Below are 14,789 nucleotides of genomic sequence, written 5' to 3'. Positions count from 1 at the left end.
TCTCTTACAATTTCAATGCAAAACGACGTCGTACTGACGCTTTATAAAACAATGGTTCCTGGTCATTATCACTGGACAATCGTCACGTCCCCAATAATCTTCTGCAGATGTGACTGGATAAGACGTCTGTGAAATCTTGTGCCCAAGACGCTGATCTGATCCACTTCTCATACTTATAAGGATGCTCGTTAACGTGTATGATGCTCGTTCAACCTCATAGGCACAGATGCAATATGATGAGGGCTTCCTCTATGGAGCTGGCTGAGTAGTTACATTGAAGCTGACAGCATTGTGGTAGATGTTACCTGGGCTTAATGAGGGTGTCAGGGTCATGGAAGAACAAAAAGTGGTACATTAAAACCAAAAAGCGCTCCCCACTCAACATGTATAGCAAATAGGACACCACTGTGTTTTCACACAAAAAAAGGGGGCAATAGTCACCAATATGAATGGTATTTAGTAATCCCAAGTTCTGGATATCCACTATTAAGCTTCTCTATTGAGGTGTTGGTTAATTTTCCCTTAAGGTAATTCCATATGCATGGAGGAATAAAAAAAGTGGAATAATAGTGCAGTATGTCTCAAACAATATAAGCTTTTAATGACAAATTTGCACTTACAATCACGAGAAGTATAAAAAGCATGTAACAAATGTAAGACTACATCCAGCCCCCGTCCACGTGTCGACATCCACACCCAGATGTATCATGGAAACAGTGGAACCGCTACTCCGGATATAGAGATCCTCTAAGGATGAAGTCCACAAGAGGAGGCTGTAAACAATGCAATCAGTTCAGAGGGTGAGAGCCGCTTAACGCGTTTCGGACATCAATTGGTCCTTCCTCTGTTTCCATGATACATCTGGGTGTGGATGTCGACACGTGGACGGGGGCTGGATGCAGTCTTACATTTGTTACATGCTTTTTATACTTCTCGTGATTGTGGAAACACAGAGGTGTCCTATTTGCTATACATGTTGAGTGGGGAGCGCTTTTTGGTTTTAATGTACCACTTTTTGTTTCATGTATGCTAATTGAGTATTATATTCGGGTGTATACTCCTGTGCATTTACCTTGCAGCACCTCCCTCCTTATTTGCGCTACATTTCCTTAATCTACATTTCTAGGGTCATAGGAGAGGCAAACACCCTGATAATGTAATTCCATATGTACATGAGAGGATCTGTTTAAACCTTATGGGAAGGATGTTTCATGCCTTCTAAAGAGCTTAGAAGTGCAACCAATCAGCTTCTATCCAGCAGTTATCAAGTACACTCTACAAACTGATAGGCAGAAGCTGATTGGTTGCTATGGGTAACATCTCCACTTGTATCGAGACTTCTAAAAAATGGACATCTCCCCTAAGTGTATTGTTGTTGTTAAATGGTTAGGGGTCTCATGATTTTGCGTTGATCATAATCAGGTTGTACAGAGCAGAAAGTATATAGGGGTTATTTGTGAGCAGCAAACCTTATGGTATGTACTGCATTTGCAACATTATCTACTTTTATTTATTTATTCATGCAAGTAATTACACACTTATGTATCAAACATACAAACCTCCCGCAAAAGAGTGCAGCTGCATGTGTTTTATAGACCACAATCAATAATTGCCATCAGCTTGGCTTGTAGACCCATATGCAGAGCCATCTCTACCTATAGGCTAAATGGGCAGTTGCCCAATGGCCCCAGGATTCCAAGGGCCCATGGCCGATAGCACCCCTACCAAACCCCCCCCTCCCCCATCGCATAGCTGCCACAGCTGATAGTCCTGCATGGGGAGGAGGCAGAGGCTGTACCAGCTCAGGGGGAGGAGGGAACTACCAGGGGTGCAGCCGGTGCATTGCACCAGGGCCCGCTGTGGTGCAGGAGCCCATAGCCGCTGCTGCACCTCTGCTAGTGTCCCCCGAGCCCAAAGTGTAGGGCAGATCGCAGTGAGAGATCGCCAGACAGACTCATTGGCTGCTGCGTCGTCCACGGAGGGAACCGGCTGGAGCTCACTCATGAGCTTCGCCTTCCGGCTCCCCCTGCAGCGGGTGATGGGAGAGACGTCATGACGTTTCTCCCATCCCATAGTGCAGAGCGAGAGTGGGCCCGGAGGAGTGGACAGCGGCGGTCGTCAGCAGGACTGGGGATCTGGTAAGTTGCTTTATTTTTAGTGTGTGTAAGGTGGCACGGGGACTCGCAGAGCATGGGGGGGTGCTACGGGGGGCATTATATAGGGTGGGGCGCTACTGGGGGCACTGTATGGGGATGGTGGCCGCTAAAGGGGGCATTGTATATTTGGAGGCGCTACTAAGGGCACTATATGGGGGGTTGTTACTAGGGGCACTGTATGGGGGGATTACTACTGGGGCACTGCATAGGGGGATTACTACTTGGGGCACTGCATAGGGTGGACTACTACTGGGGGCAATGCATAGGGGGGACTACTACTGGGGGCAATGCATAGGGGGGACTACTACTGGGGACACTGCATAGGATGGACTACTACTGGGGACACTGCATAGGGGGGATTACTGCTGGGGGAAATGCACAGGGGGGGCCACTACTGGGGGCAGACTGTGACTTGTGTTTTTTCCTGTAAATTACTTGTTTTTCTGCCGATAGCCAACACACCCCACCCCCTTGCCCTGGCACAGCCTCCACCGATAGCATCCCATCCACGGCAGAGGATTTTTTAATAGGGGCCCCAGTGCATTGCTTTGCCCAGGGGCCAGCACTGCTGTTAAGACAGACCTGTCCATATGCCGCCTTATGTATCTAGGAGCCCGGTCCACAATTGCGCAAAATGTGCGAATGGCATTTGTGGGTCTATTGCGGTGTCTCTGTATCAGAGACAAGAAGCTGACACAGACATACATGTCGGAATAATAGTAATTATAATACTCATAAGATAGTCCCAGGGTATGAACCACTACAGTGATTAATGACTTGCTTATTTCTAGAGAGAGTAAGTTGCAGTCTCTATTACAGTCAGTAATAAAAAAATATATATTTGTAATAGAGACCGCAACTTTCTCTCTGTAGAAATAACCAAGTCATTAATCACTGCAGTGGTTCATACCCCGGGACTATCTGATGAGTGCTTTTATTATTATAATTACTATTATTCCTATATGTATGTCTAATGTCAGCTGCTAATGTTATAGGTTTAAATATTTTTTTATTAAATATTCATTTTATTTCAATTGATTTGAGTGTGATTTATTGGTACTTCCAAACTCTATGGTGGTTTCTTTTATACATTTGTTCTGCGATTTATGAGGGTGATTACCTCGCTGCACCATATTGAGACTGGAAGGATTTTCTAACTCTCCAGCGCCTGGGTTATATCTTTGCTTATTATCAGAGACAAGAAGAAAGGCATGGTTCTAGACAATGGATATCTTATGGATTTCTGTTCTCTTCTGCTAGAATGGCTGCTTATAATAGACTAGCTGACGTACCCGGGTTTAAATCTTCAAGTTATTAAGTTATCAATGAGTTGAATGTAACGGTCAACATTTTAAAAATAATTAGCAGCTCTTCCAACACACCCATGAGGAAAGTTCTGACTGGCGCACGAAGCCGTGAGGTCCGACCGGGACCCCAACCATTCCATTAGGCACCCCAGACCAATTGCCACCCCATTGTGAAGTTTTCATCCAAATCCATCCAGTAGAAGGCTCAGAACAGGCTCCCTGGGTCACAGTTCTGCCCAGCGTACACCAACGGGAGGTCCGACCGGGACCTGAACCTACTAGTATGTCTTCTGGGATCCAATGTTACCACTCTGAAGTTTTCATCCAAATCCATCCAGTGGAAGGCTCAGAACAGGCTCCTCGGATCAAAGTTCTCCCCAGCGAACACACCAACGGGAGGTCCGACCAGGACCCTAACCCCCGTAAAACCCGTCCAGGATCCAACTGGACCACCTCCCCTCGGTTTCATCCCAATCTGTGCAGGAGTGTCCGAATGCATAGCCGGACAAACAAACAGACCAATTAATTTTATATATACGATAGATTTATTTTATTTTTTAAAATAATTATCCATGTATATTTAAGTTTTAGTGGAAAAACACAACTATGCTGATCTCCGTCATAATATGCATAGAATATACAAGCTTATCCCATCATGCTTCCAATAATCTTATCCCATTTGTGGTCGGCATTGCGACGCCATTTTCTAAATGCCGCTGTTCCACTGATTTGCTGTCCTCCAAAGAACTCCCTCCCCGACAGTAAGTTAATCACCATATGTCAAACACAAGTGCATATGACAAGCAGCGCCACTGGCGTTGGGAGCAACGTCAAATCATAATCAGCCTTACATTCGCATAAAATAAAATTTCCGATTAACAGGTACAACCGCTTCCACAGAACAGACTTCATACAGCGTTATTGGGACACAGTCTGATTTCCATTACAGCTCGTTCTTATACGGGCAGCTGTCAGCAATTCTCGTTTCAGCTAATACATATCCCTATCAGGTCCCTGATTTATTGATGCAAACAAGAACAAATTTACATGCCTGCTGATTGCTCTAATTGACTAACTGTGCCGAGTCCCCGAAGGCCGAGTTTGGTTTGGTTAGAAGGCATTAATTCATTACAGCCCATCCGCGAAACACTGGCGTTTTCCCCATGCTACGAAGTACTCGTTACTGTAACTGGATGGTGATATACATTAAATCAGTTCATAATCAGCTAATGAGAACAGTAATTAGACAATGTACTTTGCTCAATTAGCGGCCTTACACACCATCTGTGCTTAGAACAATTCTATTAACAGACTATTTAGCGCCTGGGGAAAGTTAAATCGGTTCTAGAAGTTTCACGTTAGTTATTGATCAGATATGTTCTCTGAGATACTGAAACAATCTATAGGAGTTCAATATTATTTAACGCTGCCTACGGGACAGATTCTGAGAGGCGTGGAAACGCAAACGCATATGCAAAGCTCAGAAGAGCCTGCAATTCTGTCTACACGCCCACAAGGACCCTTTTCCTACAAGTGATCACGCCCTTTCCGCACATTCTTGCGACCGACAGTTTGCTTAAACTATTGCAAGATCACTCTGTTTCCGAAAATTGCGTGCTACTCTAACTCACGGCCTATGAGTAGAACCCGCTCGATTTACGCTCACCACCATGGGTGTGTTAAAAATATTCTAGTCCCCCCCCCCCCACCACACTCACAATGAAAAAAACAATATTTAGACAATATTGATACAATGAACGTTCTTTCATGTAAGGGGGTTCTTTGAGTATTTTTAGGCTTCTTCAAGGAGACAGCGCAGAAAAACATTTGGAGCTAATTTAAAAAATGAACAAAATGTGCAGTGCAAACGCCTTGTACAGATGAACCCTTTCCACGAGAGGACTCTTCGAGCTAGTAATGTGCCGACGTCTGCAAAGAGGCGCACTGAGCAAAAGCGTAAATGTCACGATAAGTCCAATCTGCTCGCCCATTCCCCCTCCCTAAAATACTACTGTGTTTAATCTCAATTATGGCTCATAATAATGATGAAAGTAAGTGACACTGGTTTTTTGTGCTTACATACCAAAGTGCAACATAAGTCCAAAATAAATTAACAGTGAATGATGGCACCCGATCTCTGCAAGCTCAAGTACAGATGTGACCTCATACACTATTGCCGCAGTCACACCAAACAGCCCCTCTCGACGCACCAGGTCCGGTGCGACTCGGCTTGCGAAGAGCGTCGTTTTTGCTCGAATATGCGTCTTATTCGCAATGCGATGAAACAAAATTGCTTAATGAGACTGCACGGATTCATTTGATATGTGACATTTGTACATCTGTGGGTGAATGAGTCTAAATCTGTATACATAGTGCTACCGTGCAGCGGCCGCGTCTTTTTTTCTCGCCTGTTGTGCTTCATCTCCGACTTTGTACTATTTAAAACTAAATTCTGTGCGGTTAAAGTCGCAGCCCGGCGTCTCTGGTACAGACTGTGTGGTGTTTTGCTGCAGCTACGGTGAGAATAAGATGCAGATTGAAAGAAAAAATTAGCTACGCTACACCGCTCGGCGGGGTTCACTCGCGCCAGGCGTCTCACGCAACATGTAGTACTGAGGCTAGGTGTATGTGGACACATCTGTACTGTCCCTTTGTCACACTTCAGTAACCTCAGTCTGCTAAATGAATGCTCGAGTTACATTGCTGCAGAGACTGTATGCACAACACAGTGGCAAAGTGGTTCGCATTGCTGCTTCACATCGCTGGGGCTATGGGTTCAATTCCAGCTCTTTGTGCGTTTTGAATGTTCTCCCGGAGTTCGGGTAGTTTCCTCCCACAATCCACAGACATAATGGTAGGTTCATTGGCTGCTGACAAAATAAACCCCATTGTGTGAGGTAGGGAATATAGGTTATACATTGTACTGGGGCAAGGACTGATGTGAAGGATTAAATGTCCTCCATTAGCTGTGTTGTGTAATATGTAGACGCTATATAAATAACAAGCTGCCTTTTAAAAGTATCTGCACATATCATCGGGACTGATTCAGAAGCAAATGGTAATACATGAGCAGCTGCCATTTTGTACGCAGCTGCCGTGGCGAGAATATGCTAATGCATGCAGCCACCTGGAGATAATACCCCACCGGCGGCCTCACAGGTCCAAGTAAATGCGTAGATATGTGCAGTGGTGGTCGCCGATCCTTCAATAATCGACCATCTGAGTAATCCTATGGCCTAGGGAACTGAGACGATGGCGCCACATTTTCTGCGTATGGGATCGCAGTTGTAGGCAGTTACACACCCCGAAAACGATCATGACACGCCCGCGTTTTTGACGCAACTCCATTACCTCCCACAAAACGGCACCTGTCTGTCAATCATTAGCGAATAAATCCTCACTATAATCGCATTTGATAGCGATTCAATCGGCGCACGTGCGTATTGTGGCTAAGATGCATGCGCTGCCCACCAATAATTGCTCAACTGTGTGAATAGTGAAATAGCGACCACATTTGATTAAGGCCCAATGAGCGACAACAATAAAACCAGCTCAGAGAAATGCTTTTTTTTTTTAAAACTTGCGCTATTTGTAATCATGTCTGCGTGTTTTTCCTCATCTCTGCATTATCCTGCTTGCTGCGCCATAAAAAAAGGGTTTGCACTCAACAGCTCTCTGCTGCTTTAATTAGAAGGTAACTATGGTGCACATGCTGGAATTCAGCAGCAGAAAACTGGCGGGAAAAAAGCAGCCACCTGCTGGCTAGGTAATATTTTGAATGATGCTGTACTTACAGGAGGGCCAGTCCCAGGTAATTGGCAGTACTTCCCCAGTACATAGGATTCTCCATTATATTAAACGGGAAGCCAGTCACTTTCTTTTCCATCAGGATTCCAAAGTAATCTCCTGGATTCAGAGAAAGAAAAATGTCTGAGAGACAGATTTTAAATGCATGGCAACAACGTAATGATCTGTGAAGTCGGCCATTTTGTTTTGTATACTGGCTATACTGGTATACACAGTGTATAAGCAGCCAGGTCCAAGTCACCGCTTAGGAAATCTAGCCCTGTGATTGTGTGCCATTTTCCTGGGACACAAATACATGTGGTTCACAACAGGATTGCAAATCTGAATATCAGGGGAACCCAAATGGCATTTACAAAATAGTGAAAAAGTACCATTGAATCACTGCGTACGTTTTAAGATTTAATTTAACCTCTGCTAAGTATAAAAGCAGATCTGTCACCTAGACACAGAGGGGTCGGCCATGTTGTTTTCCAAAGCCAATAGATCTATGCTGAGGCACATTGAAAATTGATTCACCTTCAACTTTGTGTGTGGGGCGGTTCCACTTTCAATCAAATAAAAATAATTATTATGTAACATTAAACAGGAAGGTTGTCTGTGAATGATACAAAGGATATTTGCTCTTTAGAGCACAAAATTATTCTTTTAGTCTCATGGTGTCAGATGGCAGCAGATAAATTATCTGTGAGAAAAATAAATTGCTTTAAAAACACACACACACACACACACACACACACACACACACACACACACACACACACACACACACACACAGTCAGGTACATAAATATTGGGACATTGACAGAATTTTCATATTTTGGCCTCTGTTCACCACCACAATGGCTTTGAAATGAAACAAACAAGATGTGCTTTAACTGCAGACTTTCAGATTTAATTTGAGGGTAATTACATCCAAATCAGGTGAACGGTGTAGGAATTACAACAGTTTCTATATATGCCACCCACTTTTTAAGGGGCCAAAAGTAATGGGACAAGCTAAACAATCCTAAATCAAACTTTCACTTTTTAATACTTTGTTGCAAATCCTTTGCAGGCAATTACAGCCTGAAGTCTGGAACGCATAGACATCACCAGACGCTGGGTTTCATCCCTGGTGATGCTCTGCCAGGCCTCTACTGCAAATGTCTTCAATTCCAGCTTGTTCTTGGGGCATTTTCCCTTCAGTTTTGTCTTCATCAAGTGAAATGCATGCTCAATCAGATTCAGGTCAGGGGACTGACTTGGCCATTGCATAACATTCCACTTTTTAGCCTTAAAAAACTCCTTGGTTGTTTTTGCAGTATGCTTCGGGTCATTGTCCATCTGCACTGTGAAGCGCCGTCCAATGAGTTCTGAAGCATTTGACTGAATATGAGCATATAGTGCCCGAGACACTTCAGAATTCATTCTGCTGCTTTTGTCAGCAGTCAGATCATCAATAAATACAAGGGAACCGATTCCATTGGCAGCCATACATGCCCATGCCATGACACTACCACCACCATGCTTCACTAATGAGGTGGTACGTTATGGATCTAAGGAATCTATATTTGAACCTCTATATACCCCTGCCTATACCTTCTAATATCCTACCTATAAACCTCTAAGGATGACGCTATTTTGCGCACGCAGTCATACAGTAAATAAAGACTTTAGACCTGGAATCTGTGGTTCCAAAGCACAAGTATTATTCAAGTAAAAGTACAGTCAGTCAGTTACACACTATTGATCCATACACAAGTAGGCGCAAAGGAATTATACAGACCCAAGTACAGTATACATATGCAGCGCTCTCTGGTCCAGATGTTAGGCATCAGCAAGAAACCCCTCGTCAGTCAGCATTCAGCAAGAAGACTAAGACCCAGTGTTGGAGCACACATATTTATACCCCCCAGAAATAGATAACACAATAGAGAAGTTTGTTGCTGATGCCATTGGTCCTCAAGGGGGATGCTTCTGTTATAGAGCATTTAACAGGCTGATTCAAATAGACACAACCCAGCCTCCAACAACTGAGGGTCTCTGGTTCCCGCCCCATGCAACATCCTAACAGTTGTTCATATAATATACATTTTGTTGCTTGAAGTCTCTGCGGTCCATAAGTTGAGAATGCATGATGCGATCTCCACACCGAAAATACCGGAATTCTGTTGAAAGAGTACGCATCAGTACAAGACCAAACACGGCTTACTTAGCATGTATAAAACCTTATTTACCAAATAATCTTTATTTCACAGCATTTATACTAAATGAACAAACTTAAATCTTATACCTTAAAGCTTATGGAACCTTGTATGTGAATATGTAATGTGTGAGTATGCGGGGTTTGATATAAAGACGCTAGTTAACTTGGAGCAGATGCGTGCGCATTAAGCTAATGAACAGTGTTTTCATATAGGATCTTATGCATTCGCTAATATGCGATTAGTTACCAGCGCAATTGTGCGTATTAATGTGTGTATGAGAAATGGTGCACTTAAATCTCACTTAAGCTAAGTGAACACCTAGCAGTGTGGAATGCTGAACCTTATAGTTCCACACGCCCCCCTCTCTCAGCAGCCCCCACCCTTCCCAGGCTCAAAAGTAAAGTCCTTTGTTCTCCCAGGCTCTTGTGTATATGCAAATTAGCACAGCTACAAGACCCAAACCTAAGATAACACTCTTGGCTTTGAAGGTGTTTTATTTCAGGAAGCCTGCTAATGTAAGGTGTGTATTCGAGCAGGGCCACCTGGAGTGAGAGCAGACGTTATATCCAGAAAGCTTGTTTACACAGGCTAGTTGTCACGTGGCCATTTGCTCTGTTTAGCTAATGCAATATATCCTTTAGGGTAATTATAATAATATACACTTTATCCAGAGCACCCAAACTACGTAAAGTCATGAAATGGGCTTTTGGTGAATCGCCGTAACTTATGGCGATGGTCACAGATGCAATCGCATGATGCGAATAGTAATATCGCCACATGTACTAAAGAGTGAGTTTATCTAAAATGGCGCTTTGGTGGCCATTCGCAAAATGGCGTCTTGCGGCCAGTCGCAAGATGGTGTCGCTGCGGTTCAATTTTAAACTAATCTTGTCTCAGCCAATAATCCAGCTTCGACAGATCATGAGCAGTTCTTTTCCTTCTCCATACTCTTCTCTTCCCATCACTCTTGTACAAGTTGATCTTTGTCTCATCTGTCCATAGGATGTTGTTCCAGAACTGTAATGGCTTTTTTAGATGTTGTTTGGCAAACTCTAATCTGGTCTTCCTGTTTTTGAGGCTCACCAATGGTTTACATCTTGTGGTGAACCCTCTATATTCACTCTTGTGAAGTCTTCTCTTGATTGTTGACTTTGACACATATACACCTACCTCCTGGAGAGTTTGGCCAACTGTTGTGAAGGGTGTTTTTTTTCACCAGGGAAATAATTCTTCTATCATCCACCACAGTTGTTTTCCGTGGTCTTCCGGGTCTTTTGGTGTTGCTGAGCTCTCCGATGCATTCTTTCTTTTTAAGAATGTTCCAAACAGTTGATTTGGCCACACCTAATGTTCTCGCTATCTCTCTAATGGGTTTGTTTTGATTTTTCACACTAATGATGGCTTGCTTCACTGATAGTGACAGCTCTTTGGATCTCATATTGAGAGTCGACAGTAACTGATTCCAAATGCAAATGTCACACCTAGAATCAACTCCAGACCTTTTACCTGCTTAATTGATAATGAAATAACGAGGGAATAGCCCACAACTGTCCATGAAATAGCTTTTGAGTTGATAGTCCCATTACTTTTGGCCCCTTAAAAAGTGGGAGGCACATATAGAACCCGTTGTAATTCCTACACCGTTCACCTGATTTGGATGTAATTACCCTCAAATTAAATCTGAAAGTCTGCAGTTAAAGCACATCTTGTTTGTTTCATTTCAAAGCCACTGTGGTGGTGAATAGAGGCCAAAATATGAAAATTCTGTCAATGTCCCAATATTTATGCACCTGACTGTTATATATATATATATACACACACATACATACATATATATTTGCATAAAATGAGAAAATTTCACTGGGCTAAATATACACACTATTGTGTTGAAATGGTAATGAGTACCCCTGCAAACCTCTACTCTAATCAACTAGTCAATATCCTGCTGCTCGTGCCTGTGACAAAGTGATACGTGTTAGTAACTAGATAGATGGAAAAATCTCCAGGAGTACAATGGTTATTTCTTTGCCCAATGTACAGTATAATGCATTCTGCTGTGCAATCTACTTTCATACGCCATACTGTCTGTTCTATGAAGTCAGCTGTTCTGCAATAATAGATTAAAAGCAGCAAACTGTCGCTCATTAAATTGCCCTGGTAACGCAGCTGCTTGAGTAATGCTGCTGCTTGAGTAAAGTTAGTTGTTTTTTTCTGGGCCTCGACACAGCACAGAGCTGTTGAAATGTTATAGTTTGTTCTTGAACAAGATAACTCAGTGGTTCCCAAACTCGGTCCTCAAGGCACCCTAACAGTCCAGGTTTTAAGAAGCTCCATGTTTAAGCCCAGGTGACTTGTTAGTATTTCAGCCAGTTTGATTATATCATCGGAGCTATTGAATAACTGCATGTGACTAAGGCCATGGTAAGCCATAGCTGCCGGGTTAAGTCCCCGGACCTATGCAATTACCACCTGCGACTAGCCCCAAGTGTGCACTTAATGAGGATTTCTGCTTGCCATCTCCTGAGGTGCAAATATAAATCCACATTAACTAGTGTTTCAGGGGCTGGTTGTGGTATTACTGTGTAACCCCAGAGCTAAGACACCACAGGAAATAATTGAATTGCCCCCTAAAAGACTCCTTGCGTTTAGAGAGGCGGAACAAACAAAGATGCATAATTATCAGGAGGAGAATATCATGCTCCACCCATGGTGCGAAATGCGTAGCAATGATCATTGTGATTGGCAGACGCTTCTGTTCTGCTGAGAGCACGTTGATCCCTCCAGCTGATACCTTCAATTACCAATGTGGCTGCTGCAAGCTATCTGCATTATATAATTGATAACTACAGTCGGTGTGCGGCACAAAATAAAGTACATTTCATCTTTTAAAAGGGGAAGACGAGGGATGTGTGTGTTCATGTGAACTCATTTAATACTTTTATTTAGGGTTTGCTTCTGTATTTGTGTTTCAGTCAGTAAATGTGACATTATTATTATTAATCAATAACACTGGGGCTGATTCAAAGATGTGCGCTAACCATCCGATTGTGCCTCCTCTGCGCAGGCGTATGGCCTGTACTACACATGTACACGATTCTGTACGCAGGGAGGCAGCAGACTGTCAGTGATTGCCAGTCTGCTGCCGTTTCTGGGGGCATCTGCGTCAGATGGCTAGTGACCCCCCCCCCCCGTGGTCACTCAGCCGGCAGAGGATCCCGCAGATTTGATGCTGCGTTCTGTGGTGCTTCAAATGCGATTAAGACGCACAGTACACTTTTCGGAGTTGCTTAGTCGCACTGGCCGTCTCTCGCTATATGGCTTATTAAAGCTAACTGTATAAGGACACATCTGTACTACTAACTCTGTGAAGCCACGTCTCCTGGTGTACACCAGACACAAATACTACCTTTGCTCTGTGCACTTGAAAATGGCCACCTAGTGGCACTGAAAGGTTTTGCAATAAAGATCATTTACAAGCATGGTGAATCCTGCCAGTGCATTCCCCGTCTGCCCATATTACAGTATAATCCCAGTGCAGACTTTACAACCCAGCCTTGGGGAATAATACAGTAAAGCTGTTCCTGCAATGGTCAGTCCTCTCTGCCTGTTCTCCCAGGTAAATGCTGGGAGCTACTCAATTAGAGACCCCCGATCCAATTAGAGACTCCCGATCTACCCACAAGCAGCCCTAAGCAGAAGCTGACGCTTATTGCGGCGAGCACACAGCATATTAATTTATGCAAAAGACGGTGATTCATTTTTCACATAAACTGAGGCTAGAACAAGTCAGAATGTTAGGAGAATTCTATAAAAGTCTAAGGGGCCTATGTATCAAATAATATTTGCAGGGTAATCTGTTTTCAGGGAATGCCCAGTGGGAGGGGGGTGTTTGGGGTGAACCAGGAAGAAGATGATAGTGTCATGCTATCATACTGCTTTCAGCTCTTCGCCTGCACGAGCTCTTATCGGAGCCCGTCTCCTGGCAAGAGAACACTGGTAAATTTGCGTGTTAAATTTGCGAATTAATGCAACAAATATTTATCACATGCGGAAGGTGATAAATATGCCCCTAAATGAATTAGAAGCATCAGAAGGTTGTTCAACAAAGGTTAAGCAACAAAGAGGCACTGCAGGTGAGCATGACGCCATCCACAGACGGCATTATGCTTTTGCCATAAGCGAGGAGAAGCTGAGCTCTTTGTCACTTGATAAATTACCAGAAAGCTTTACCGTCAGCTGCGTTATTGTACAATCAGTTAGGCGCCGCCGAGGAAATGTGCATACTAATAGATTTGTCAAATACAGAGCACGGTTATTTTCGGTCTCTGGAAAAAAAAAAAAAAAAACACATCTACGGAAGCAAATTTGTTTGCAGTATTCCCGTAAATCGGTCACGTCACTCACACAGGCAAATCATTTATCTTACAGATATGTACAGTGTGACCGAGCAAACATCTGAATTATGCAAGATTTTAACATTCACGCAAAGCTGCCATTTTCCACACTCACATCACTTAAACGGGAGAAATCTAAACATATGAACATTTCCCATCATTGTTATTACAGCAATGCCCTTGACTGCACAGCTCCCACATATAAGCGGCCTTCCTGAAAATGTTTAGAAAAACACGGGATATCTTCATTTAAACACCTAATGTATTTGACCAGCTCTTTCCTGGCAGCAGGTAACGTGTCCCTGTTACCTATAAATAGCGGAGACAGCCATTTTGTGGGCTGAACCAATATTCAGCTTTACCTTGTTATTCATCGCTCAGTGATGTCCCTAGTTTCCAGTTTATCGATAGGCTGCATTCTCAAGGATATTGGTTTAGCCGACAATATGGTTGCCTGGTGTATAGGGGACAAGCACAATTTACGGGACAGACTTAGTCATGAGGTTCTAATGTGACAATACTACACGGGGGGATACGTTTAATATGCCAGCGGACGGGATCCCGGGCGTTGATATACCTACCGACGCCGGAATTCAGACACCCGGTAAAATGTCGACGCCGCTATCCTGAAAACATCGGGATACAGCTGTCGGCACCCAGACCCGCGTCCTCCTGAAGGTAAGTATACGGGTAAGTAGTATACTTAGCCCGAGGATGGGGGGTTAGGTTTAGGGACCCCAGTGGGAGGTTAGGGTTAGGCACCACCAAGGGAGGGTTAGGGCACTTACCGCCCCTGACCGGATTCTGCACCTTCGGGCTTCCGGCATCCGTATTTGAACCGGCAGCAATTCAGCCGCCGGCTATTCATACCCAACCCCTACACGGGATATTAGGGCAGGGTCTGACCAATCATAGTGCTCCCATTCACTCCTCCACTTA

At 43.8% G+C, this 14,789-nt stretch overlaps 1 protein-coding gene across 1 annotated transcript in view; it reads right to left on the bottom strand.

Moving 5' to 3' along the window:
• The window catches only part of PEMT (phosphatidylethanolamine N-methyltransferase), a 176,410-nt gene that overhangs the window by 22,635 nt on the left and 138,986 nt on the right, over positions 1-14,789 (bottom strand). The window contains exon 5 of the mRNA XM_088448071.1: positions 7,258-7,369. Within this exon, the coding sequence (XP_088304197.1) occupies positions 7,258-7,369 (112 nt within the window). The remainder of the gene's footprint in view (positions 1-7,257; positions 7,370-14,789) is intronic.

Source organism: Taudactylus pleione, unplaced genomic scaffold (genome assembly GCF_031769625.1).
Source record: "Taudactylus pleione unplaced genomic scaffold, aTauple2 ptg000451l, whole genome shotgun sequence".
NCBI lineage: Eukaryota > Metazoa > Chordata > Amphibia > Anura > Myobatrachidae > Taudactylus > Taudactylus pleione.
Note: the sequence above shows the minus strand (reverse complement) of the source record. Positions and strands in the feature narration are given on the sequence as shown.